This window comes from Phasianus colchicus, chromosome 5 (genome assembly GCF_987193195.1).
Source record: "Phasianus colchicus chromosome 5, bPhaCol1.hap1.1, whole genome shotgun sequence".
Classification (NCBI taxonomy): domain Eukaryota; kingdom Metazoa; phylum Chordata; class Aves; order Galliformes; family Phasianidae; genus Phasianus; species Phasianus colchicus.
In genome coordinates, this window is record NC_143440.1 from 50,583,372 (window position 1) to 50,607,060 (window position 23,689).

A 23,689-nucleotide genomic window follows, 5' to 3' on the forward strand; every position below is an offset into this window, starting at 1 on the left:
CCTGATGTATCGATTCAAGGTCTTCCCAACTAACAGCAAAATAAGCGGCCAATTTTTGCTACTGCTATTCACGAGTAGGTGGGTAATGATACTGACAGAGTTTTTCCATTATTTGGAAAAAACTATGAGCACTAGCAAGCACAAAGGAGGCCAAGAGCCAATGAGAAACTCATTAAGCTGCTTAAACCGATCTAAATCTAGGCTGTTGAGGTCACATCCCGCCCCCGCCACATTTTTCCACCCCCTTCCTTCAGCCAGAACTGGTGTTTACAGAAACAGGTGGTGGTGTGCTGGTTCAAGGGAAGAAAAAAAAAACAACCAGCCACCCCATAGCATTTTAGTATACGGACTGGTTTAAGGGGCTGCACAGTACTAGCATTAGTGCAAGGGAGTGAGGCAGAAACACCACAGCTGGAAATTAAGAGTAGTTTAATCTTCTATGAAACTGGAACTGAACAAACCACTGGAATCTTTGGAGTTTATCCTCAGCCATACAAATCTCTCCATACACTGATCAACTTCCAAATTACAGATGGAGGTAGACTTGTTTCTCTTACCATCTCTTTCTACGTTCAAAATCTATGTTCTCCTCTTGCATTTACTTACTATTTAGTAGTAGTAACTCATTTGTGACTGGTTCTTAGCAGTGATCAAGGCACCTTAATTCTAAACCCTCAAACCAGAGAAGATTAAGGAAAGGATAAGAGGCAAACATAATTTGTTTCCTACCACTTAAGAAGCACAGAGAAGGAAGGCAAATGAAGCAGGAGGACACAGCTCTCCCTCGTCAGTAAGATTCGTTGCAGTGCCTGGAGAAGAGGAAAGTTCTTTGTCCTTTGCAGCAAAAGCAATGTGTTCAAATACAGTGGATATGGATCGATGATCCTTCTTGATCCTTTCCAACTTAGGACAGCTGATAGGTGGTCTTTGCTAGTGCTGGCTTTGATATTCACGGGCTGAGTAAGAAAGGAGACAGACTTCTCATTTTTGCTGCTGTTTGTAAGGTTGCAATTTTTCAGTCTTTTAATAGCACAGCACAGTTAGCACTTAATAGGCACATCCAATATAAGTTTTAAATGTTTCACGTCTTGGTGTTATTAGGAGGATTAATAACCACCATGCTCTTCCCTCGGCTGAGGGTAATTTGGGGCTTGGCAAGGCCACATGGTAACTACAGTTTGTAACAACTTCTTTTCTCTGAGGTTGCTCTGATTTTTCTGTTCCAGCTTTTGAGAGATTTAAGAATTGCTTTTGGAAAAATATCTCTGGTACAGGTGGGCATCATTAAAAAACACACACATACCTCAGCACCTAAAAACAGAGAAGGGACAAAGACTGATGCAACACAGGCTGTGTAGTGCAAGCATGCAGGGAAGTCCTCAAACTGATGACGAGTCAGTGAATTTGCACGAAGGACCAGCATGCTTCAGATGTGTAAACTTTTTTAAAAGTATTTATTTATTTCCCTCGCTGGGTACCCTAGGCTGCCCCTCAGCAAAGAGGTGAGCTCGGGAGGGCCGCCACGAGCTGAAGCGCAGTCCTCGGGTCGCTTCCCTCAGAGGAACGGCAGGAACGGCACGCGGACGGCTCAGGGTCCGCCAGTCCGCCCGTCCGCCCCCAGGCCGCAGCCCAGACAACCGCCGCTCCGCATCGTGACAGGAGGCGGGAGGGCACCGCACGCTCCGCCCACTAAGTGACGCTCCTGAGCAGCCGCTCACGTGACTCAAGCAGCCAATGGGCGGGCGGCTGCCCTCTCTCCGCGGGCGGCGGCGGAGGAAGGGGGCGGGCGGAAGGCTGAGGCCGCCGTCGCCGCCGCCGCGGGAGCCGGGGGGGGGGAGCGGCAGCGCGGGGCGGGCGCAGCGCCGAGCGGGGCCGCCGGGGGTTGCGCGTGTCCGGCCGCGGCGCCCGGAGAGGCCATGCCGAATAAAAACAAGAAGGAGAAAGTGAGGCGGGGAGAAGCGGGGGGGGTGAGGTCAGGTTCCGCGGGGAGGCTGTGGGGGTGTAGAGAGGCCCCGCGGGGAGGAGCGGCCCGGGGCAGGGCGAGGGGCGGCGGGGAGCTCCGTGCTGCCGGGGGAAACGCGGCTCTCCCGCACACCGCCGTGCGCGGCCGCGCTGCCCGCCTCCGGGTGCTGGGGAGGGGGCGGTCCCCCCGCGGGGCCTAGCCCGGGGCGGCTGCTGCTGCTGCTGTGGCGGCGGGGGGGTCCCGGCCTCGCCTCGCCTCGCCCCGGGGTCCCGGTGTGCGAGGCTTGGGGGCGGCCGGGGGGAAGGGAGAGGCCGTGGGTTTGGCGTGCGGGGGAGTGAGGAGGGAGGAGATGGAAGCGTGCGCTGAGCGGAGCTGGCGGAAGAGTGAGCGGGGAGAGGCGGCTCCGGCTGTGCGGGAGGGGGCCGTCCCGGGCCGGCTGTAAGCTGAATTTATGCCCGGGGGAATCGCTACGAGAGCTCAGCGGGGCCTTCCCGTCCCGTCTCCCTGGCAATGGGCTGAGGTGGATGTGGCTTCGCCCCGGTGACCGGGAGCGGTTGTTTTGTCGGCCGCGGAAGGGGCTCCTGCGAGTGGAAGTATCAGAAAAGTTGTAAATCCAACCTGAAGTTAACTGGGTTGCGCTCTGTGATAGGTTTAGCCGTTGTGGGAACGGAGAGAGAGCAGGAGCAGTGATGTATAGAGCCTGCCTCATCCAGCTGCTGTCCTGCTGAACCCTTTTTTGTTTGCCTTCTGCCTGGTTTTTAGCTTTTCAGTAATGTTTTAAAGTTAGATGGGTGTTGTGACTTCCGTTGCTTTAGGGTTTTAGCTTTTCTCCCTCAGTATCCTTGCCACTAGTCATACTGAACGCATTCAAACTTTGCTTTTCTTAGGAAAGCAAGTCTCACAAGCAAGGCTGTGGATTGATTAAAGCTCTGTGTACAGTGCAGGGAATGGAGAATCTGAGCAGTGGGCCTGCTTTAAAACTACATGCATAGACCATCTAGAACAGACACTGTAATGAAGTATAAAATGTGTATTCCACGAATTTCTTTTTCAAGGCAGAACTCAGTGTAAATACTCCTGAGGCTAAAACCCAAGGACAGCAAGGTGAAATTCTTAGACGTGATTCTAGTCAGTTGTGTTCTTTGTCCATTCTAAGCTAAATAATAAAAGCCTCTATCTCATTACCTTATTGGTGAATTTTGAGGCATAAATATAACTCTGAAACCTTCCTGAAGATGGAGAATCTTTAAAGCAACTCCGTCAAGAATGATAGTTCAGTGTTAAGGTCTTCCAGTAAAACGGTATAATTCCTGGTCCTATCAGTTTTAATACTCCTAGATGAATAAAAAAATGAACATCTCAAGCTTAAAATCTACCTAACATAACTGAGACGGAACTTTTTTTCAGGAACCTGCAAAATCGGGCAAAAGCGGAAAAAGTGGCAAAGATGGACAAGAAAACCAAGAACATGAAGTAAGTATTACTAAAGCATGTAGTCTTTCCAGGGAAATTTCTGAAGACTTCTGAAAAATACTTGAAATTTTGCTTGATGATTATAATTTTGTTGTGATGGGTGACTATGGGAAAAGTAGTTCTGGAACTGCTGACCTGGTCTTTGATAAAAAGCACTCTAAGAGAAGATGCTTTTGAGGAAGTTAACTTTATGTCACAGACTGAGAGACTGCGTGCTTGCTATGGTCTTAATCACTCATCTGTTTCCTCTTTGGTTGTGAGGAGTACATCTGTCTTGTTTTCTAGTCTTATTGTGAGGTTTGGGACTTGTCTTCTAGCAGCTCATTGTGGTTTTTATCATTCTCTGTAATTTCTGAAGCTCTTTTCTCAAAAACTCTTAATATTACTGTACTAGTTGTCAGTAACCTGTTATGTTGTGAGGAGACCTTATGCTTAATCAAAGGCTGACAGGTTTCTTTTGTATCTAATTTCTATGTATAGGTATACATTCGAGTATTGCTTTTTTTAATTGATTTTTCAGTTGTTGCTGCAGTATTTTTTCTTTCTGCGTTGCTGTTTGTTTTGCCCACCAGCAAGGTGCAGTTATTTGAAAGGATTCACTTAACTCATGACAAATTCCCATTCTCTCACATTAATCCGAAAACCCAGAATTATTAGATTTCCTTCATTTGGAAATCCAGTGTTTATTTACTTTACAGCATTAATACTAGCCTGAATGTAAAATGCTGCGCTGAGAAGTTTATGTATATTTCATCCTCTAAACTGCATGTCCTGATGCTCATCCAGCTGTACCACTTTTTCCATCCCCCACGTGATTACTGTTGAATGGGGGGTGTTGGGTGGCAGGAGGGGAGGGTTTGTCTTGCAGAAGTCTATTCCTTCTGATGCAACTTAAATGAGTTTTCATTTATTGTGCAGAAAGACATCATCTGACATCAGATGATATAACCATTAAAACTTGTAAACTTAATTTTTTTTGCAAGTTCAGTTATAAGAATGATTGAATTTCTGTGGAAAGAGCTGATTTCTTGGCTACTAGGAGAGAAAACACTTGGAATGAGATCAGGACAGTAGCAGGATGTAAATGTTCATAATAGTGCAAATGAACATGATGTGTTCTGTAGTTATGGTATATTGCTATGGCATTAAAAAGAAGAGTATTACTTCTTGACTTTAATCTTGGTTCCTGTGCGATTGTAAGGATTGTGATTACTGGTAGCTTTGCTATATATTGGTTGATAACTCATTTTCTCATTTCTGAATGACATGCTGCTGAGACCAGAACTGATTTTCTTGGTCCTTCAAGGACAGCGTGTGAAGCTGCCACAGGAGCTACTGGTGTGATTTAAATGTTAACTGAAAATGCCTATCTAGATTCCTTTCCTTCCGTATTTGCGGATAAAGCTTTTGCATATTTTGAATATTAAAAAAAAAGAGAGATTAATCTCAACAGGACAACATGTTCACGCATTTTTCTGCTTCAGTTGGCCTTCCCAATGTGAAAGTTTGCTTAAGTTTGTGATGATGCTTTGTTATCGTGTGAGTGCGGGCAGAGTGGGAAAGGGACCCATATACTGCTGAGATTGTGACTGGTGCATATACTGTGATTGTCATTCCCAGTGGGCATTGTTTAGCCTCCAGACAGTTTTGAGCACCTTAGTGCCTCACTCATTAACTTAATTAATAGAATAATTGCACATAAGTAGTAATATGAAGTTTGCGTTCTGATGTGGCTGGCTGTAACCAAAGCGTATGTTAGCTGACACTTAGATGTTCAGGAGGGAAACTATTCCTTCGCATAGTGAAGAACAGCAAATATAGCAATGCTCTGAAATATACTACTGACATGGGCTTTTTTAGGATTTTTTCTGTAACAGAGTTTCCTTGTACCAGTATTTTAACATGGCTCTTTAAAGATACTGTTCTGGACTCTACGTTTAGAAATACACAGGTTCATGTCATATTTTTTCAGCAAAATTATATTTAATGGGTATGAATTTAATGCAAATGAATGTAATGCAAATGGCAGATAGTAAAGACTAGAAACTGTCTGCTGTATGAAGAATGGGACAGCACAAGCAGCAGCGTCCCACAAATACTTTATTTATAGACACTTAACTAAATTTATAACACTCAGCTAAATTCATTATGCCTTGGACTTCTGTAGATGAAGATATAAACAGATCTCAGTAGTTCATAGGAATAAACGAGTGCTTTTTCTGTCTTGAGGTCAGGGAGATGAGATTTTTGGTTGAGTGGAGCTACCCAGCAAGTCTGAGAAGTGATTTGAAATCACACCAGGCTTTACTGGTAGGCATGCAGTTGCTGAAGAGAGGTGTAAAGGACTTAAGCTGGTACTTGTGTACCTCTGCTGAATTTTACAAAGATACACAAGTATGTATAGAAGCTCTACAGTTGCTGCAATGTGCAAGTGACCTACTGAAATAAATACTTTTTTGTTTACATATCAAAGGATTCCATTGTTATTGTATTTGAAAACAAGATCCATCTTGCCCATTTATTTGTTTTCAGTGTTCCCCCCCAGAGATTTAAGGAGAAAAAACAAAAGTTGATTCTTCTCCTATTACCTGTGCTTTGGTTACGTGCTGTAATACAAAAAGCCATGCTAGATAAGACCAGAGATCCACGTTGCTTGGTATTTTGTGTGGTTAGTAGCTGCTATACAAGAAAATAGTTTCAGTTATAGAGTAGATGTGTGGTTTTTCATCCTTTCTTTAAGCCAGTATGTGGCTTAGAACATTGCCTAACTGGATGTTGTATAAAATTGTTTTCATATTATTAGTGATTTGACTTTTTTAATATTACCAAAATTTGTGTCATTTTTTTTCCAAGCCCTGTTTAAATTCACTTGGGTGGGAGGGCTTCCATATTTTAGATTGTCCTTCTGATCTGTAATACTGAAGCTACCAGAACTGTACAGTACATGTAGGGGTGGAGGGGGTACCATGTGTGTTTGTAACCAAATGCAGTCAGTCCAGTTCCCAGTCTTACATACTTCACCTTTTGAACATTTGAGAGAAAAGCTAATATGATTAAGTTTGTGTCTGACTTCAGCTTTTTGCCTGTTGGTAAATATGAATTAGGGTAAATTATTGCCAGAACTGTTGAATCTATTCCATTAGGAATAACTTTATACTTCAGTAATTAGTCCAGAGTATTTCAGGTTGGGAACAAAGACAATCTGTTATGTATTGTTGCACTCTGAAGGGATGGAGACTTACTCTGGTGAAGTACTCTGGGATTTGTTTACCAATGACCAAAGCCTGTAGTCAGATCACACAATGAAGAGAAACATCCAGGTGTGGGTAGTGATTATCCCAGCACTGAGTAACTTGTGGATATATTCCCTGTGAGGAAACTAGCCTTTACAGATGTTAATTTCCTTGGGAATAAGCTTTATTACGGAGCTCTGTTCAACACAGTTGTGTGGAGGTTGTCTTGTGAGTTTAAACAGCAGTAATGCAGGGTCAGCTGCATTTGAGTATGGAGAAACAGGTCTTCCCTCTGTTGTTTCAATATCATGGTAGTTCTGGTTCTGTGTCAGTCTGTAGCTGGGTTGTTACAAATCTTCCAAGTTGGCCTCTTGTTACTTTCAGTATGAGTTTCTCTAGAAGGAGTAGTAGTAAGTGATTGTCAGGAGATGTTATCATTGTCTCTGTGTAGCAAAAACCTGACTTTTTTTTTTAATTTCAAAAGCTCAAATGTTTCTTATAATACTGTATTAATAGTTCTCAGGTACAAACCACAGGAAAGAAAGTTAAGATTGAACCGCATAGACTCTTATTTTTGTATTTGGCCTGTGGGAATGTATGTGCTAAAACTTGCACTTCTTACTGATGCTATCTACTGCTACAGGGAACACAGGTTGGTTGACATTGGTGTTGGCTGTAGCAGCAAAATCGCAAGCACCGAGAGTGATTCTAATACTTAACGTGCCTGAGCTGGAGTACATTGAGCCTGCAGATGGATCACTGTCTGGATCATAGTTTTGCTCTCTGCTTGGTGTTGAAATTGAACTGATTGCACTGGAATGGTCTGGGAGCACTGGGACAACAGATGGCGGGGGTTCACCTGGGAGATTGAAGGTTCAGGCTGGTGACCCTTCGTACAGCACAGTAACAGGTGACAGAGTGAGAGCTTCTTCTAGATCTAATGTACTTGCTTGAGAAGGCATGAAACCTTCTGAACTCTTATTTCTTTATCTGGATACTCATAGTTTGTAACAGGGAAAAGCTACTTTTGGTTAACAGAATATTGACTTGGTGACTTTGAACAATGAAGAACAGAAACCATAATTCTGTCTTCAAGTTCTTCTGCTGGCAAACAGAAAGCTGATGTGGTTTGAGTAATGCATGTGTGTGTATTACTATATCATTGTTTTGATGTGCTGTCCTGCTTGGTTTCTTTTTACTCAAAGGTTTTTTTCTTATTTTTTTCTTACAAAATGTAATAAAATATAAACTGTTGGCCAGTTCCCTTTCCATGCAAGAAATGGCTTGTTTTATTGACAGTTGTATTGTAAATGTTAGGTGATAACCACTGTAGAAACCAATTTTGAAATTAAAAAAACCAACAAGTCACCTTGTTAAGTACTGATCCGTGCCTCTGCCCTACCACCATCTCTCAGCAGTCACTTTTCAGTTAGTTTACTAATTTCCCTAAAAGTAATATGTAGAAAAGGGGAGAAGTAGAAGTGACATTAATTATGTAGTGTAGGTATCTTAGCAGAAGTGATGTGAAGAAATGTCCTAATATTAAAACAAAACCTGTGAAGGTGCACTGTCTGTTACTGCTAACGCAGCCTTGCAATTTTTTAAGAACTTTTCTCAGTTCCTATTTCCAAATATATTGATATCTTAGTGAAGTTTCAGTGTGAGTTTGTGGGCTGAGAAATTATTTATAAATAGATTCAAGAACACAACATTACAGACACGACTGGGAAAACTATATATACATGTATATACAGTACCTTTAGCTCATCAGTAGCTTTACTTAGAATTTACTGCAGACTATAGAGGTTTGGGTCTTAATGCAGATGGATTTCTGTGTTTTTTGTATATGTGTATACGTAGTGTGAATATGTTTGTGGGGACATGAGAGCCCTCAGGTTTGAAGGAAAACAAACAAAAGTAGGTTGTTTCTTCAGGGTGTTTGTTTTTTTTTTGAAAGTCAAAAGTCATTGAAAGAGAAATTAAGACTTGAAATTGAGAATTAATGTAATTTAAACCAGGCCATCATTTATTCAGATTCTTCATCTCTATATTTTTTTGTATAAATGTTCTGAAATAATACTTAGGGCCTTATCTGTTTTTAATCAAATTATCTGATGGTTGCAGATAACAAGATTGACTTTTCTGGGCCATTTGTTTCTTTGAAGTTTCATTATAGAAAATGCATTAAGAAACAAATATTTCCTCGCTGCTTATGCTTGCAAAGCACCGAGTGCTCGCTGGTGGTGTTTCAGCAGACATGAGCCAGCATGAGTAAGCCTAGTCTGAGCTGATGGGCACCTCTTTGCTAGTGCCAAAGTTGAGTTCCTCTGCAACCTCAGACTACAGGTCTGATCACTGACCAAAAACAAAAGCAGTTTGAGTAAGTTAGTTAAAAAATCAGGTTTAGAAGGAGGAAGCAGAAACAATTGCATGCTGCTGATACTTAGCTATGAATGTCCAGTTAGAATGCAAGAATCTGAAGGTTGCAGTTCAGTGAGCTAAGACAACTTTTGCAATTGTCAGCATTGGTTTGATGTGTTGCAAGGCAAGTGTATTGCAACAAAACTAGGATGATACAAGTCTTTAGAAGATCAAATTTGAGCTGTATGTAAGCATCTAACAGGAAATACAAGCAAGACTCTGTTTTGAAAAATAAATGTGTGCAAGAAAGGCAAGAGAATTTCAACAAAGTTGTGGATCATTCCTTTAAAATGATTTATGTGTAAAACCTGCTGTAGTTCACTGTTTGAGTGTGAAGACTCACTGTTTGTGGGGAACTTCCCAGTCACAGAGGCCAGTCAACAAACTTCGTGTTAGGTCCAACAAAGCACTAGTGGCGCTCCAGAGTTATTCATCAAGAGCAGCTAGCAGTAATGCTGCAGTGTTTGCATGCAAAATCACAGTTCCTAAGCGGGCATCTCAGTGTAACTCAGTGAATGCTTATTGCTGTGCTGAAATGTATAAACTTTGTCACTACCCCATTGAAAAGCTAATCTTTTCAGTTATCAATACAATACCGTGAATCCCCAAAGCTTTATGGTGCAGCTCTTGCCATCTTAGCAAATAAAGACATAAACTGATACAATCACTGCACTATCCTGTACATCCTGAGTACTGAGAGATTCTTAAGGAGCAATGAGCATACTTGCTGGAAGGGCAGCTGCAAGGATTGTTTTAGCAGGGCAGTCCAGGCACCATTCTGGTAATAGTCCTTTAAAAAAAAACAAAAAACAAAAAACAGCAGAAATCGAAATGCAGTCTGTTAGAGACCAACCAGAGCTGCCAGCACCAAAAGCACAGTCTTTAGAGGCTCCTCTGAAGTTGCCTGTCCAAACGTTCTTGAGTTGATGAAATTAGTGAACAATAATGACGCAGCAGTGCAAATCTTCAATTAAATCAAAACTTCAGAACTGTTTGCCATTAAAAATGGTGCCCTGAAGTGTGTTGTTTCCTTGCTTTTCTTTAACTGCTTTGTTGAAGGAGCAATATCCCTTTTTATTTGTCTAGGTGATTAAGAACATATGTTGAGATTCATGTGATTTGCAGTGAATTTCTGCAGATTGGAGATACTGAAGTTTAAGGTCATACCTAGTTGCTCCACATCAAATGCCTTGCCAGCTGTGGGCATGAATTTTAATTACTGCAGACTGTCTTAATAGCTCTGAGTGCTGCCTTTATTACTATGACAACAAGTTTCTTCTAATGTCCTGTTGGAAAGCATGTTGATCTTCAACTTGAGAAAAATCTCAAGGTAATCATGAAGTGTTTCAGGATGTGCCACATGGAAATGCATAATTGTGGTGGTGGACTGTCATTCACCACAGTCTCAGAATACATACTGATGCCCAAGAGAAGACTATCACTTAATTAAAAGGTTCTAAAAAAATGCAGGTTTAGTCAAAAGTAGGCAGGAAAGAAGTGCTTTTTTTTCCTCATCGGAGAATAATAGAGTACCTTCAGGATTTGTAGAAGCTAGCCTGAAGGAATGAGGGCAGCACACCTTACTCACACTAATGATAGTGAAAGTATTACGTAGAACAATTGTTCACTGCAGATATTTACCTGTATGCTTTGGCTTCAAAATAGCATACTGACAACTGTATATCTGAAGGTGTGACAGCAGTGAGCAGCAGTGTGTCCTGCTTTCAGAGGAAGGAGCTCAATTGTTTTGTGTAGAGTTTAGGGTGAGAACTGTTGCTATTGCCAAGCAGTTACTGTTAAAAACCAAAGCTCATGCATTCTCAGTTTCAGTGTATCGGTTCAGTGTTTTTTGATTAAGAGTGGTGAATTGATACACAGAAATTGCTTGATCTAGGAGATGAGAATGTAGGATAGTAGAACATCTGGAATTTTGACTGCAGTCAAATTTCTAGGGAAATTTTGATACTTTTTCCTCAATGCCAGCTGCTAATTCTATGCTGCTGGCCTGACTCTTGCAGGTATGCTGTGGGTATAATTATTGGGTTGCTTGCTGCTGGGCTGTGTGTCAGATGTGGCCTGACCTTGTTTCCAGCCTCAACGTAGTAAATGAAGACCTGCAAAGGAGAAAGCTCTGAGGCAGTTTGAGATGCTCGGAATGTTTAGAGATTTTCATGCTGCTTTGAAGTTATTCAGAGGGGAAAATCTGAATGGTATTTAGATTTCAGCTACTCTCCACCCATTTTGACTTCTTGATCTTTGATTTTAGTTCTCATCTCGAGACTAAATTAAGTTTATGCTTAGCTCAATTACCCTGATCATCTATTTGGCATCTACCTCTTAGCCAGATTGTTTTAATTGCAAATTGGACCCTCACAAATTTTTGAAAATGAAGTTGTAAATGTTTTTTGCAGTTCCTTTTTTAGTTCCAGTAAAATGTATTTCAGATTCAGTGTAAGTTTATTTCGTCTGTAATCCAGAGCTTTTAAAGCCCCTTTTGAGGCTTGCTTGGCAAGAAATGGGTTCTTCTGGGTGCTGTAGATCAGGCCTCTGTTTATCCTAATGAAGGGTAAATCCATGGGGGCTACTTACTGTACCAAAATGAAAAAGAAGAAAAGGATTAAATCTGCATTAATAGAAGCATTTTCCTTCTATCTCAGGTTCAGGATCTTGATTCTTATCAAGATCATTCTGCTTTTTACCTTGTGTACCTGCATTTCATTCAAGTTTTAATCATTTGATAACTGATACAGAAGTTTCAGTAGGTAAACCTTGCATTCTAGGCTCCTCATAAAGGTTATTACTGGTATGGAGCTTGCTGTTTTTATGCTGGGTTGGTACACATGCCTATTTAAACTTGAATTCAATCATGTTACTCAATAGAGGCGATACATTTGCAGGCGAATGCTAACCAGGTATGTATCAAGAAAGACCATACAGGATGTTGTCTAGTTCTGTGTTATCTTCAGTCCTGGAGACAGAATATCTCTTGCCCTGTCCCTAGGAGGTGGTCTCTTTTTGTCACTAACATTTAATTCATTCAGTTGTTTAAATCTTGATTGGCAGATACATCCACTGTCGTGTTCAAATTCCTCCCCTTCTCTGACCACTTTATCTTAAATGAAGTATGAAAGCTTGCTGCTTTCTTCTAGGTTTGGCTTGGAAACCCTTTGGGTTTTGTGGAGCTTTGTATAATCTGGTCTAATTTGATTATTAGTGACTGTTCTTTGGAAAGTGAGGTCAGACCAAATTTTTCTGGTTGCCTGTTTGGTAAAGTAGCTCGAGGTATTGGTGGTTTGAGGGACTGTCAGTGAGGGAATATGTTTTGAGTCTTCTGGAGAGACTTGTTGACATGGGACACAGGTGCACCCTTGTTCCTGCTCCTGGTTCTCTCCAGCTCTCTTCTCTTAGGTGACTGTCCGAAGTTACCATGTGGGCTGATGGGTGATGATCAATTAATTTAAAAACTGGCTGTAACTGGGGATGTGCTTTGTCCACTTGGTTCTTTTCATCTGATCACAAACGTAGTCAATGTGCACCTGCTCAGGTGGTCAGAAGGATCAAACTATGTTCAAAGCAGTGTTGTTAAAACAGTGATGTACTTCATTCTTCATACATGAGAACTTCTGCCTGATAGTTGTTTGATATCTTTGCAAAGATTGAAGCACTTCTGTGAGGGGAGGCTGAGAGTTCTGGGATTGCTCAGTCTGGAGAAGAGAAGGGGGGAGCTGGGGTCTCATAAATGTACTTTAAAATGTGGATGAGGGTGGTGCAAAGAGGACAGGCCCAGACTCTTTTCTGTGTTGCCTGGTGCCAAGATAAGAGGAGTGTGCACAAGCTGAGCCACAGGAGGATCCATCTGACCATCAAGCAGCACTTCGGTGCTGTGTGGACAATGAAGTACTGGCACAGGCTGCCAGAGAGGCTGTGGAATCTCTTGGAGATCTTCAAGAGCTGTCTGGATGTGTCTGTGCACCCTGCTCTGGGTGTCCCTGCTTGAGCAGGAGCTGGAGCAGGTAGACCCCAATGGCCCTACTGACCTTAGCTGTTTTGTACCACAAGGGAAGGAGAGATGCAAGGACTATCCATCTTGAGCTCTTGTTACTGGCAAGAAACCTCTTCCTTTCTTGAGTTCATGTTAAGCCTGTTCATGGGAACCAAGGAGCATAAGCTCTGTTTTCTCAATTACTAAAAGCAGGAGTTAGAAATCAGAATTATACTTGTCATGATAGTTTTAATATTCATCAAAATAAGTGAAGCTCCAGCTTTAAAAACTAAAATGATCAGAAAATCTGGAGGTTGTTTTTAAATTATGATCTACATAAACACTTTCTCAGAATAATGATTTTTCATAGTGATTTGTACACATCTTTAGGCTTATCAGCCACTTTGAGTTGAATGTGACTCTAAACATTTGGGTAGGAGGGAGCAGTTTGTCAGAATAACTGTAACATGTAAGATGAGGATAAAATACTTTTTCTACTTCCAAATATAATTTTTCCTGACATGTAAAGTCTTATTAATTATGTAAGATGATGTAGAAAACACCAAAGTTATTTGTGCAATTACTAACAGTAGAAGTAAGAACAGGTATTTCCCATTCTAATTACTGAAAGAATTGATAAAAGTGTATCTCTAATTTGACTGTTCTACTGTCAAATAAATGTTCTTCGTAGCCAAATGTCTGTCAGCTTTCCTCAGGAGCTGTGGTTTTCTGAAGTAGTTTGGTTACTGGGGGAGGAAGCTGAGCATGGGCCTTCATTCAGAACTAAGGAGCACTGTATCTTTCTAAAAAGTGAAGTAGTCTGAATTCTCATTAGGCTTGCAGCTTCCTAATGCAGAAAATAAAAGGGTGGCATGGCTGAGATGTGCTGCCTAAACTGATGTGATTTCTTCAGATGCCCTTCTATGCAAAGGCTGGTTATGTGCCAGTTTTGCAGGTGAGTACAGTCTTTACAGCACTGTAGTGCCACTTGCAGAAGTTGTCAGTCATTTCTGCATAGTATAGCCTTTGCATAACCAAGAACTGTAAGCTGCTCTGGCAGCTCTCTGGTGTGTGATGGCTGAACAGTTGGAACACAGCTGAAGTTCAGGGATAGCTGGGGCTGATGGTGGAAAGAAGGGCTGGTGATTCAGGGCTGGAATTATGTGGAACCATCATTGCAAGATTGGAAGTTGCCATAGGAACAAAAAATGCTTTCTTTTAATGCCTCTATTTAGAAATGTTGTCCATCCTTTTAAATAACCACTTCTGGCTAATTTTAGAATTTATCTGCAATTCAGAATACATGGTTTCCTGATGAGTGAGTTACCTTAATTTACTACTGTGTGTGTGTGTGTGTGTGTGTGTGTGCAGGCACAAGTGAGTACTTGTTAATTTACAGTTGAGAATTTGCTTGGGAGTAGAGGAAGCAGGAAAGTGACTTTTCCTGTTTTAAGTAATGTACAAAAAAACAGGTGGTAGTGGAAGATAGCCTGTTCAGAAAAACAACATTAAGATCAAGCATAACATTGAAAGTGTAGAATCTTGTGTAGTAATATTGCTTATAATAGGTTGAAATTATAATTAGCTTTAATTGCATAATGCGTGGCAAATCTTTGCTTCCTTATTTTTAGTGCTACTTTTCCATCTGCTTTATCTCTTGATAATTTAGAACTCTCTTTTTTAATTTGAGTTAAGGGGTAGAATTTACCTTGTGGATCAATTGTATTTCAGCAAAAAAGATTTTTCAGCATTTAGTGTTTTAGAGAAATAGTAAATATATATATAATGCAGGGAAGTGGGTGTCATTTGTATGTAAATGCCTTTAACTTAGAAACTTGCACCATTTTTACTGGAAGTCTAGAATATGTTTTTGATAACTTGTGGTTATCAATGTACTGTCTTTTCCCTTATTTGTTCTGTATTTTTTGCTCTTTTAATAGTAAATTTGCAGAACAGGAATATGAGATGTTTAATAAGAACTAAATGTTGCTTTCAGTCATTTTCAGCACGTGAACAGTTCTGTTGCATACAGTACTGTATTGCTGAAATACAGGCATTGCTCTGCTGGTTAAAAAGTATTTGCTTCTAGATAAAGGTTTGCATAAAATGACTGTCTTCAGTTTATCTGCCTTTAGACTCTCTGAATGGTGATGTATGGTAACATTTCTACGTGCACTGAATGTGTTCACTCAGACCATATGGAAATTGCTAATAAGCTATTCTGGAAATCCTTTTCAGAACATGAGATTTCTGTTGTTTTAGATACATCTCTATGAAAGTGTTTGGTGATTGAAACACAGCTTTCATATCTGTTATATTTAAATCCATTGAAATGCTGAAATAGCAGCATTACGACCTGATTTCCATCCTGAATCCCATTCCTGTCCAATTCTTTTCATATTTCTTATCATATAGGCATTTATTGAAAAGGAGGCTGTGTTCTCTTCCTGTAAGAGAGAAGCGCTAAGGTGTCTTTTCAGTAGTTTGCTGCAATGTCAAATAGCTTGCAAATTTGAAAAGCTTTTACATTAATTTAAGATCCTGTTTTTTTTTTTTTTTAAACAGCAAAACCAAAACCCACCAAACTGCAGTACCTGCAGTAAGGTTTCTCACTTAGCTATTGTTACATTCCTGTTGTAAATTGTTTCTAAATGTATTATCATTCTTGTAAAGTGCCTTGTGAAGTTTTTCATGTTTAAAAACAGTCAACTATTGCCTACTTTAAACCTGCTTTTCCTACTTTAAAAAAAGGAATTGAGAAAAGCAACATCACAAGTTCTGACAGGCTTTTGTTAGTGATGTATTTTATTTAGTTTGAGTGAGAGCACTATCAACTATGTTCTGGGAAATGGAGCAAAAAGTTTCATTCTTCTCATTGTGTTATTTAATTCATACAGAGGTACAGTGACAATACGTAAGGAATGTAAGGAATATTACAGTAAAAGCCACTTGCTCTGAGTAGGCAGTAAACTGCTACATGTACATCTTAGAAGCTGCTGAAGTTTCCTAACTATCTGCTACAATAATAAGATTCATCCTTTTTTTTTTTTCTAAACTTCTGTCAAAATCTGAATACCCTGGCCAAGGTAGGACTCTGATTGCAAGGCACAATACAAATAGGCAGAGTGAAGTTCAGCTGATGTAAATAGACAAGGTCCTGATTCTTTTGAAGCTCAAGTCAGATAGCCAAGTACCTTGAAGACCTGGGCTCCTTACACCTCCATCTCCTGGGCAGATGGTGGGAGTAGCTGAGAAGTTATATTATACCTTTTCGATTGGCAGGTAACTGAATAAATGGGTGGATGCATGTAACAGAATGATTAATTTCCATCTATGAGAGTGTTATGATATAGAAATAATACACATAGTGAGCAACATAGCTATACATTCAGGGGATGACAAATAGAATGTTTTGATTGAAAGGTTATTTTATGTTATTTCTGTAAAGACAACATAAAAGATGCTCCAAGTCCAACTACAATTAACTGTTTTCATTTCCTTTTAAACAGGTGTCAAACAAAAAATCAAACAGCGCTCCTCCCCCAGCACAGCTATCTAAAATCAAAGTACCAGCACCCCAGACAGTACTGAAAAAGGAAAAGCGTCAGAGTTCATCAAGGTTTAATGTCAGCAATAACAGGGAGCTTCAAAAACTGCCAGCTTTAAAAGGTATGTCTTTCTAAATCAAAATGACTCTTGTGAGAGATTGTGAGAGTGAGACCAAAGCATTTCTACTCTGACAAATTAACTGAAAAACACATTATGTATTAAATATTTAGCGTTTGCAAACTTGCACATACTTGCATATGCAAACAGGCTTCCAGTCTGTTGCCATCTTGGCAGTCAGTTTAGGAAATACCTGAGCCTTTTCAGCCCAAAAGGGTTTTATGCGAATGTAAATTCACCCATCTCACATAAAAACAAAATATTTGGTCTTTTTTTTTCCCCCCAAACATCAGTTTTATGTCCTCAATAAGGCATGCTCAAACCTTGCTTTGTGCAAACAAAGATCTTGGCACTGAGAGGAGGCCAGGTCTATCCCTGCTTGTTGTTGGTCGGATTTCCTAAGCATGGACTACACAGGGTTGTGTCTTTCTGGTGAAATCAATTTTTTTTGTCAATTTTAGGGCTTTGTGATCATACAGAATTATATTTATTGCCGCTTGTGATGCATCTTCTCTCACTAATGTGGTACCTGTCTATGCTGTGTTAGCATGTCAGTGTATTGTGCTTATGGTACATTGTAGATTTAAGGTACAGTTTTCCAGATGTACTCAGATGCACTGATCTGTAGGTTACAAGAAACTGATCTGCTCTAAAGGTTTATTTTAAAAAAGGCATTTTTGGAAGGCAATGCGTACTGCTTTCCTGTGTTCAAAGTTGGCAGTGAAACACCAATACATCACTGAAATGTTAGGCAAACCAGTGGTAGATAATGTGAAAAAGTCAGGGAATAAGACTTTTTTTTCCTCAGTAATTTTCCTCTTGATATAATGCATTAGTGCTCTTTGACAATAAGGAACCCAGTTTCCCAGCTTACATGAACTGTACTGCTCTTCACATAGATAAAATTAGGCTGCAGCATTCTTTTTAACTCATGGATACTGCTTATATGAAAAGAATGGGAAATACTGTTCATCTTGCTAGTAAGACAATCTGTATAAAAGGCCTCAAGATTTAAATGCAATTTTAATCTGTAAATTTCAATCTCTTATTAAATGTTTAAATAAGAATAAGTAACACCACAGATTATTGAAAGGTAGATTGTATGCCTTAAACTGACAGGGCAAGTTCATGCACATACGGTTAGCCATCACATGTGGGATGAGACATAAGCAAATTACACCAAATAAAAGTAGTGCTTTTTGAAAAAGGTCTGGTCACAACCTTGTTGACTGGCATACTCCTTTGTTCAAAGAATCACTTGCGAAGGAAAATACTCATGACTTGTTCTTAGAACCTCCATTCTGTCCAGTTGTAATTAGTGTGTTTCTGGTAGTGTCTGGGGCTGTCAGGTCAGTGAGACTGGACTGAGTATTCAGTTGGAAACAGAATGGATATTGAGATGGAATGAGATAAGTGAGTGTGGATGGGAGAGGGGAAAGGTAGTCAGTCCCCAGAGGATGTGGTGAATGGACCAGAATTTTTTGAAGGTATCACTGGGGTTGAAATAGACCAATGAATGGCAGAAGAGAGCCTGATTGGAATGCAAGAATTAAAAAAAAAAAATCTTAATCTGTGTAAGATACAATGTACTTACATGTCAGTAGCAATATACTGTGCACATGCTTTGTCTTTCAAGCTGTGATTGCTTTCTCCTACTTTCAGGTGACAGGAAATAAAGGATGCTGAACTTAGCTCTGGAGGATGTCTCATGGTGCTGTATGTGTGTCCCCAGGCTGTTGAAAGTCAAACTTTGTTATGAAGCACTAGTATCATTGGTGATCTAGTGATGGATAATAATTACTGCATTTATTAGTAAGGCTATGTCCAGTCTCATGGATTGTAGCCAGGTACCTGTATAATTGCTGTTCCAGTACATGTGCCTGCTTGTGGCTATTGAACTTCCTAAATTTTCTTGCTCTGTGTTTGGGTTTTTTGCATGTGCTTCCTGACTGGACAGGAATGAAAGCCTACTGGCCAGGCTGTAATTTAAAAAGACCAAGAGGATTAAGGCAGGTTTGACTTGAGTAAAGGATTGGAACGAACATAGTATTGCTTTGGGTTAGTTGTTTTGGAGGCTGGTTAAAACTCTCAAGGGAGCTGTATTTCTGTAGCCACAGTGTTGGGAAACCTTCCTTCTACATGTAGTAGGCCAAGAGATGTGCATTCCATTCATAAATACTGGGTTGAGTGTCGTGTGAGGTACTTCATACAAGGTCATATTAAAAACACAACTTACAGAATGGAAGTGTCTCTGTGTATGCAAAATTGTGTTAGCTTTGCGGAAGCTCATGGCTGTTAGGCTCTCAGTGGCCTGTGGTAATGCTGAAGTATGGCTGCTTTCTTCTGTGCTGTAGGACTGGAGCTGGGGTCAGTGGATCTCTTGAGCTAATGAGAAGGGAGAGGGGGGAACTTCCTAAGTGGTTTTTGGTCAGTGTTTCTTACATGGGAAACATTTTGCCTTTTAATCTAAACGAGGCTCAATTTTTGGCCTTCAGGTATGCTGCTAACTTTCTGTTAGATATTGCATGAAATTGTTTCTGGAAATGCCAGTTTGCCCTGTTAACTGCTATTAGTGCAGTGTGATTTGTATTCATTGGAGCACATTACGCTTAACATTGTAAACCTTCAGTTTATTCAGGAAATGGAGGAGCTGCATAGCTTAGCAGAAAGAAAAGGAAATAAATTATGAGTTAAGAGGCTCTAAGAATAGAGATAAACATAGAATTTCTGAGAAGTGTGGGGTGCTGTTGCTTTGCAGAGACATGCATGCATTAGCAAAACTGCAAGCCAGCGAAGATCCCTGCACAGCACAGTGAAGTGCAGCCTGACTCAGTGCAGGTAGAACAGGCAGTGTCTGCCTGCTCATAACCCAGGAGTATCCTAGAAGGGCTGCCTCCAGGACTGTAATCTAAGGTCAGACAGTGTGAAAAGATCTTGCTAATTTCTCACTGAAACAAAAATATTCTGTGCCTACAAGTTTGTGTTAACTTCAGTTTATCTGCTTTACCATGTTGCTAAGATTTGTAGTATGGGTACTTATTACAGAAAGTTGGTTTTGTTTTAACTGTTGTCTGGGAAAAGTTGCTTGCTGGGGTCTAATCAAGTGTTTTGTGGGTTTTTTTGTGGTGTTTGAAAACTTCCTGATTAATGCTTTGGTTTATAGCTAGTGTAAATAATTAAGGATGATTCAGCTTTCAGAAGCTTACCGTTGTTTTAGTGCTGTTAAGAAAATGACTTGTAATTCAGGATGTATTTAAACTGAGGAACTTAGAATGTGTTCTGAGGCACAAAGAGCACAGATGTTCAGTATGGACAAGTATTTATTGTATGTATCTGACTGCTGTTACGCTGAAGTTTGTGTTCTTTGCAACTCTCCATTTAAGCTTTAAAGAAGAATCTGTATTTCATTTTTGCACTATGGGTATTATTTTTTTTTACAGTTAAATTAGCAAATAACTTCAGAGTATCTGTGTTTTGCTTTGCCCTGTGCTGGCAGTTACTGTGCTAATTGCTAGTGTTGTGAATTCTACTTCAGTTCTTTAATCTAGGTTAACTATATGAACTTCTGACACCTAAATACATTACACATTGGAAAAAGCTCTAGAACTTGCATGAGTAGTTCTACCTCCTGCCATGGACTGCCTGCCCCCCACCAGCTCAGGCTGCCCAGGGCCCATCTAGCCTGGCCTTTGGGCACCTCTGGGGATGGGGCACCCACAGCTTTCTGAGCAGCAGCGCCAGCATCTCACTGTCCTCCAAGTAAAGGATTTTCCCCTGACATCTAAATCATCTCCTTTCTTTTTGTTTACAATTATTCCTTCTTGCCCTCTTACTGTCAGACCACGTAAAAAGTCAGTTTCCATCTATTTCAGATCTTGCAGATCAAGTCACCAAAAATGTTGTTGTTTTTTTTTTTTTAAGTGATCTAAGTTTAATACAGAGAAAAGGGAAGGATGACATTTCTTCCTTTTGGCATGAAGTAATCATGTTTACTTCCAAATCTAGCTTTTTTTTTCCTTAAACGCTTTCTTTAAGAAGAGAATTTCATCCAATCACTTGTTAAATTCTATATGTGTAGTTTACTATCTAAATCGTTAGGGCTTAATATTTTTTGGAAACATGTTTAAAATACTACTTTTCCTCTGACTTTAAGGGGATTATAGTGACCCTTTTAAAATGAGAGCTGGCATCCAAAGGGTTGAGTTGTTGAGGTGTTGCTCTGGATTTGCGGAGTTACTGATAAAGGATAGAAAGGAATGAAGAAGTAGCCAAAACTGTTCATAGTGCTTCATAAACAGTTAACTGGCCACCTTTATGTTACTGTATCTTCTCTGCTGTGTAAGATCTGGTACCAAAAAGTAAAATTTAAGGTTAGTGATTCTGTATGTATTCTAAAATACACTAAGATTTCAGAATTTTAAAAATACTTGCATTACAGGTGGATGCTTTTTCCCATGCTAATTATGTATTTCTAAGATAATTCTTTGTCCATTATGTACTTTTAGTTTATGCACTACAAGGTATTTTTTTTACTGTGGAGACAGGTGAGCGTAGTTGTATTGTTGATGTTATTTTGCAAGAGTGTGCTGATTTTTAGTAAATATGTAAATGTGCAGTGTTTAGAGAGGTGTTGTACAAAATGGTGATGTTTTCTAATGATGTGATCTGAATCAAAACAAATACAAAACAATGTTGCAGTGAGGATTCTTGAATACAGTGCTAAGATGTGTCGAGTGGAATAAAACACTTCATACATGGTCAAATACTGTTGTGTCACAAATCTAGCTTCAATCTGCAAGTAATATTCATTGAATGATAATATTCTGTCAGTTCTAGAATAATTATCTTACAATGCAATGCTCCATAATATTCTCAAGTGTTAAATAATATCCTTATGAACATGTGTTAGTCATGCATATGTAAATTTGGACGTAACTCAAAAAAGCTATTTTTATAGCATGTCTGTTTTTTAAAGCTGGATGAAAATAGGTTTTATAGTCTCGTGGTGAACTCCTGTGATGCCACTGTCATGGTTTTGTGTTTTGTGTTGCTGTTTTTGTTTTTTTTATATAAAGGTGAACATCGTTTTTCTATAGTCTTAGGTTTGACAATTGAGTTCACCTTTTGTTTTCAAATTCAGTTCCTAATTTGTTTATGGAGTTGTTTCTTTCCCCTAGTGGCTGGGTTTTTTCCTGTCTTAGAAAATGTCTTACACACACAGCCCCTTCATACATGTACGTACGTATATATCTCAGTGTAGGAAGCAATAGCTCTATTGACTTAATAGTTTTAGTGATGAAATTGGGCTATAAATTACGAAAAACAATAACAAATATCTATTTTAAAGAAAAAAAATGACAGGTCATAAGGATTCCATTTTCTAAACACGTGTCATGTGGAGTGTGTGGTAGATTTTTTTCTCCAAGAAGAGACTTTATAGGTGTGCCAAATTGAGTCTGTTTTGTGCAAGAGGAGAATTTGAGGCTGGTGTCCCAACTTGTCTGCCTTTGATATAGGATTCTGATAGGGAGGCAAGTGTTGTTAAAGCTTTCCTAGTGCTTTTCAGTTGTAAGTGGCTGTGTAAGAAAGTTGTTTTCTTTCTCTGTGCAATATTGAAATCTGATGAATGAAGATTGCAGAAGAGGTGATTCTACCCTAAGATTCTGATGCACTTTACAACAAAAAGTGGATGGAGGAAGAAGAAATATTAATTTCTCAAACAATGATAAAGGGGAAAAATGAGAGTTTCTGAAGAGATCAGGAATAGGAAACTATTGTATGTTTCTCTCAACACAGAGAACAGATGCCTAAGCAAAATTGAGATCAAGGTAAATTGATCAAAGTGTTAATTTTTCATTCAACTACCATCTATTTTCTTGATATAAAAGAGGTGGGGTATCTGTAATATTCTTGGATTTATGGGAATCTAGAAAGTAAGGGACTTTCTGGAGGTTTTAAGGAGCATTATCCTTACAAGCTGTTGAGACAGGAAATCTGAATGTTTAATGTCACTTCCATCACAGAAGTCTACTCCCAGTTGTATATTAGAATGAAGGTGCAGTACTTCAGCCATTCCACTTTAATTGTGCTTCTTGTCTGCGTGCATAGCAAATAAAGAATTTCATCCAGCTGCAAGGGGGTAGCATCGCAGTTTTATGCAAAGTAAGGTAGTAGATTAAACAAGATTATGCTGCTCTAGAAGATAATTTGCCCTGAGATGTAATGCATTTAAAAGGCAAAACACTGAGGCAAAACAAATTCATTGTCATGCAAAGCATCGCTGAATGCAGGCCTGTCAAACGGATGATGTTTTCTCCATTTTACATGAACTACATTGGACTAACTCGGTATGCTAAGTGTTATTCTTCTGATCCTGGCTGCGTTCATGCTATTATAGTATATTTGGCAGCCTAATTTTCTGTTGAATTTATTGAAACAAAAAGCCTGTAGATGAAATATTGCAGAAGGTCCCATATCAGCGTGCTTAGTTGTCACTGAATGTACTTATTGTATCCTATGAAAGAAGCCTGGAGGTTTTCTTTGCCATGTTAATTTAGTGACTTTATGTGTCTGGAAGAACTATTGAATCAAATTTGAGTGATAAAATTTATGCAATGTTGGTATACACAGAAATGGTAGAAATTTCATGGAAAAAAATGGTAGGTGTTTAATGTTGGTACAGAAAAATACACAATCAAATGAGTAAATGCTTGAATCATTATGAAAGTGTTAGATTATTATCTGAACGACTTTGTAACATTCTAAAGATATAAAAAAAAAAATACCCTTTGTGAGTGAATAATAACTAAACAAAAAAAGGTTATAAAGAGAAATACTTTGCCTGAGAGTGATTATTTTTCTTTAGTTAGCTTTACATGAAATCATAGGCTAGGATTAATGAGCCATGTTTCATTTCAACTGCCCTCTCCAACACCTACTCATTAGTCAGGA

General features: G+C 39.6%; 1 protein-coding gene across 2 annotated transcripts in view; it reads left to right on the forward strand.

The window, feature by feature from the left end:
• The first annotated feature begins 1,805 nt into the window (after positions 1-1,805).
• PPP2R5C (protein phosphatase 2 regulatory subunit B'gamma) overlaps positions 1,806-23,689 on the forward strand; it is a 75,195-nt gene continuing 53,311 nt past the window's right edge. The window contains exons 1-3 of one of the 2 annotated variants that reach the window (XM_031592988.2): positions 1,806-1,943; positions 3,371-3,436; positions 16,582-16,741. In XM_031592988.2, coding sequence (XP_031448848.1) covers positions 1,917-1,943; positions 3,371-3,436; positions 16,582-16,741 — 253 coding nt within the window. In that variant the 5' untranslated portion in view covers positions 1,806-1,916. Of the gene's footprint in view, positions 1,944-3,370; positions 3,437-16,581; positions 16,742-23,689 lie in introns of those variants that run through there. The other variant, XM_031592990.2, reaches the window with a different exon arrangement.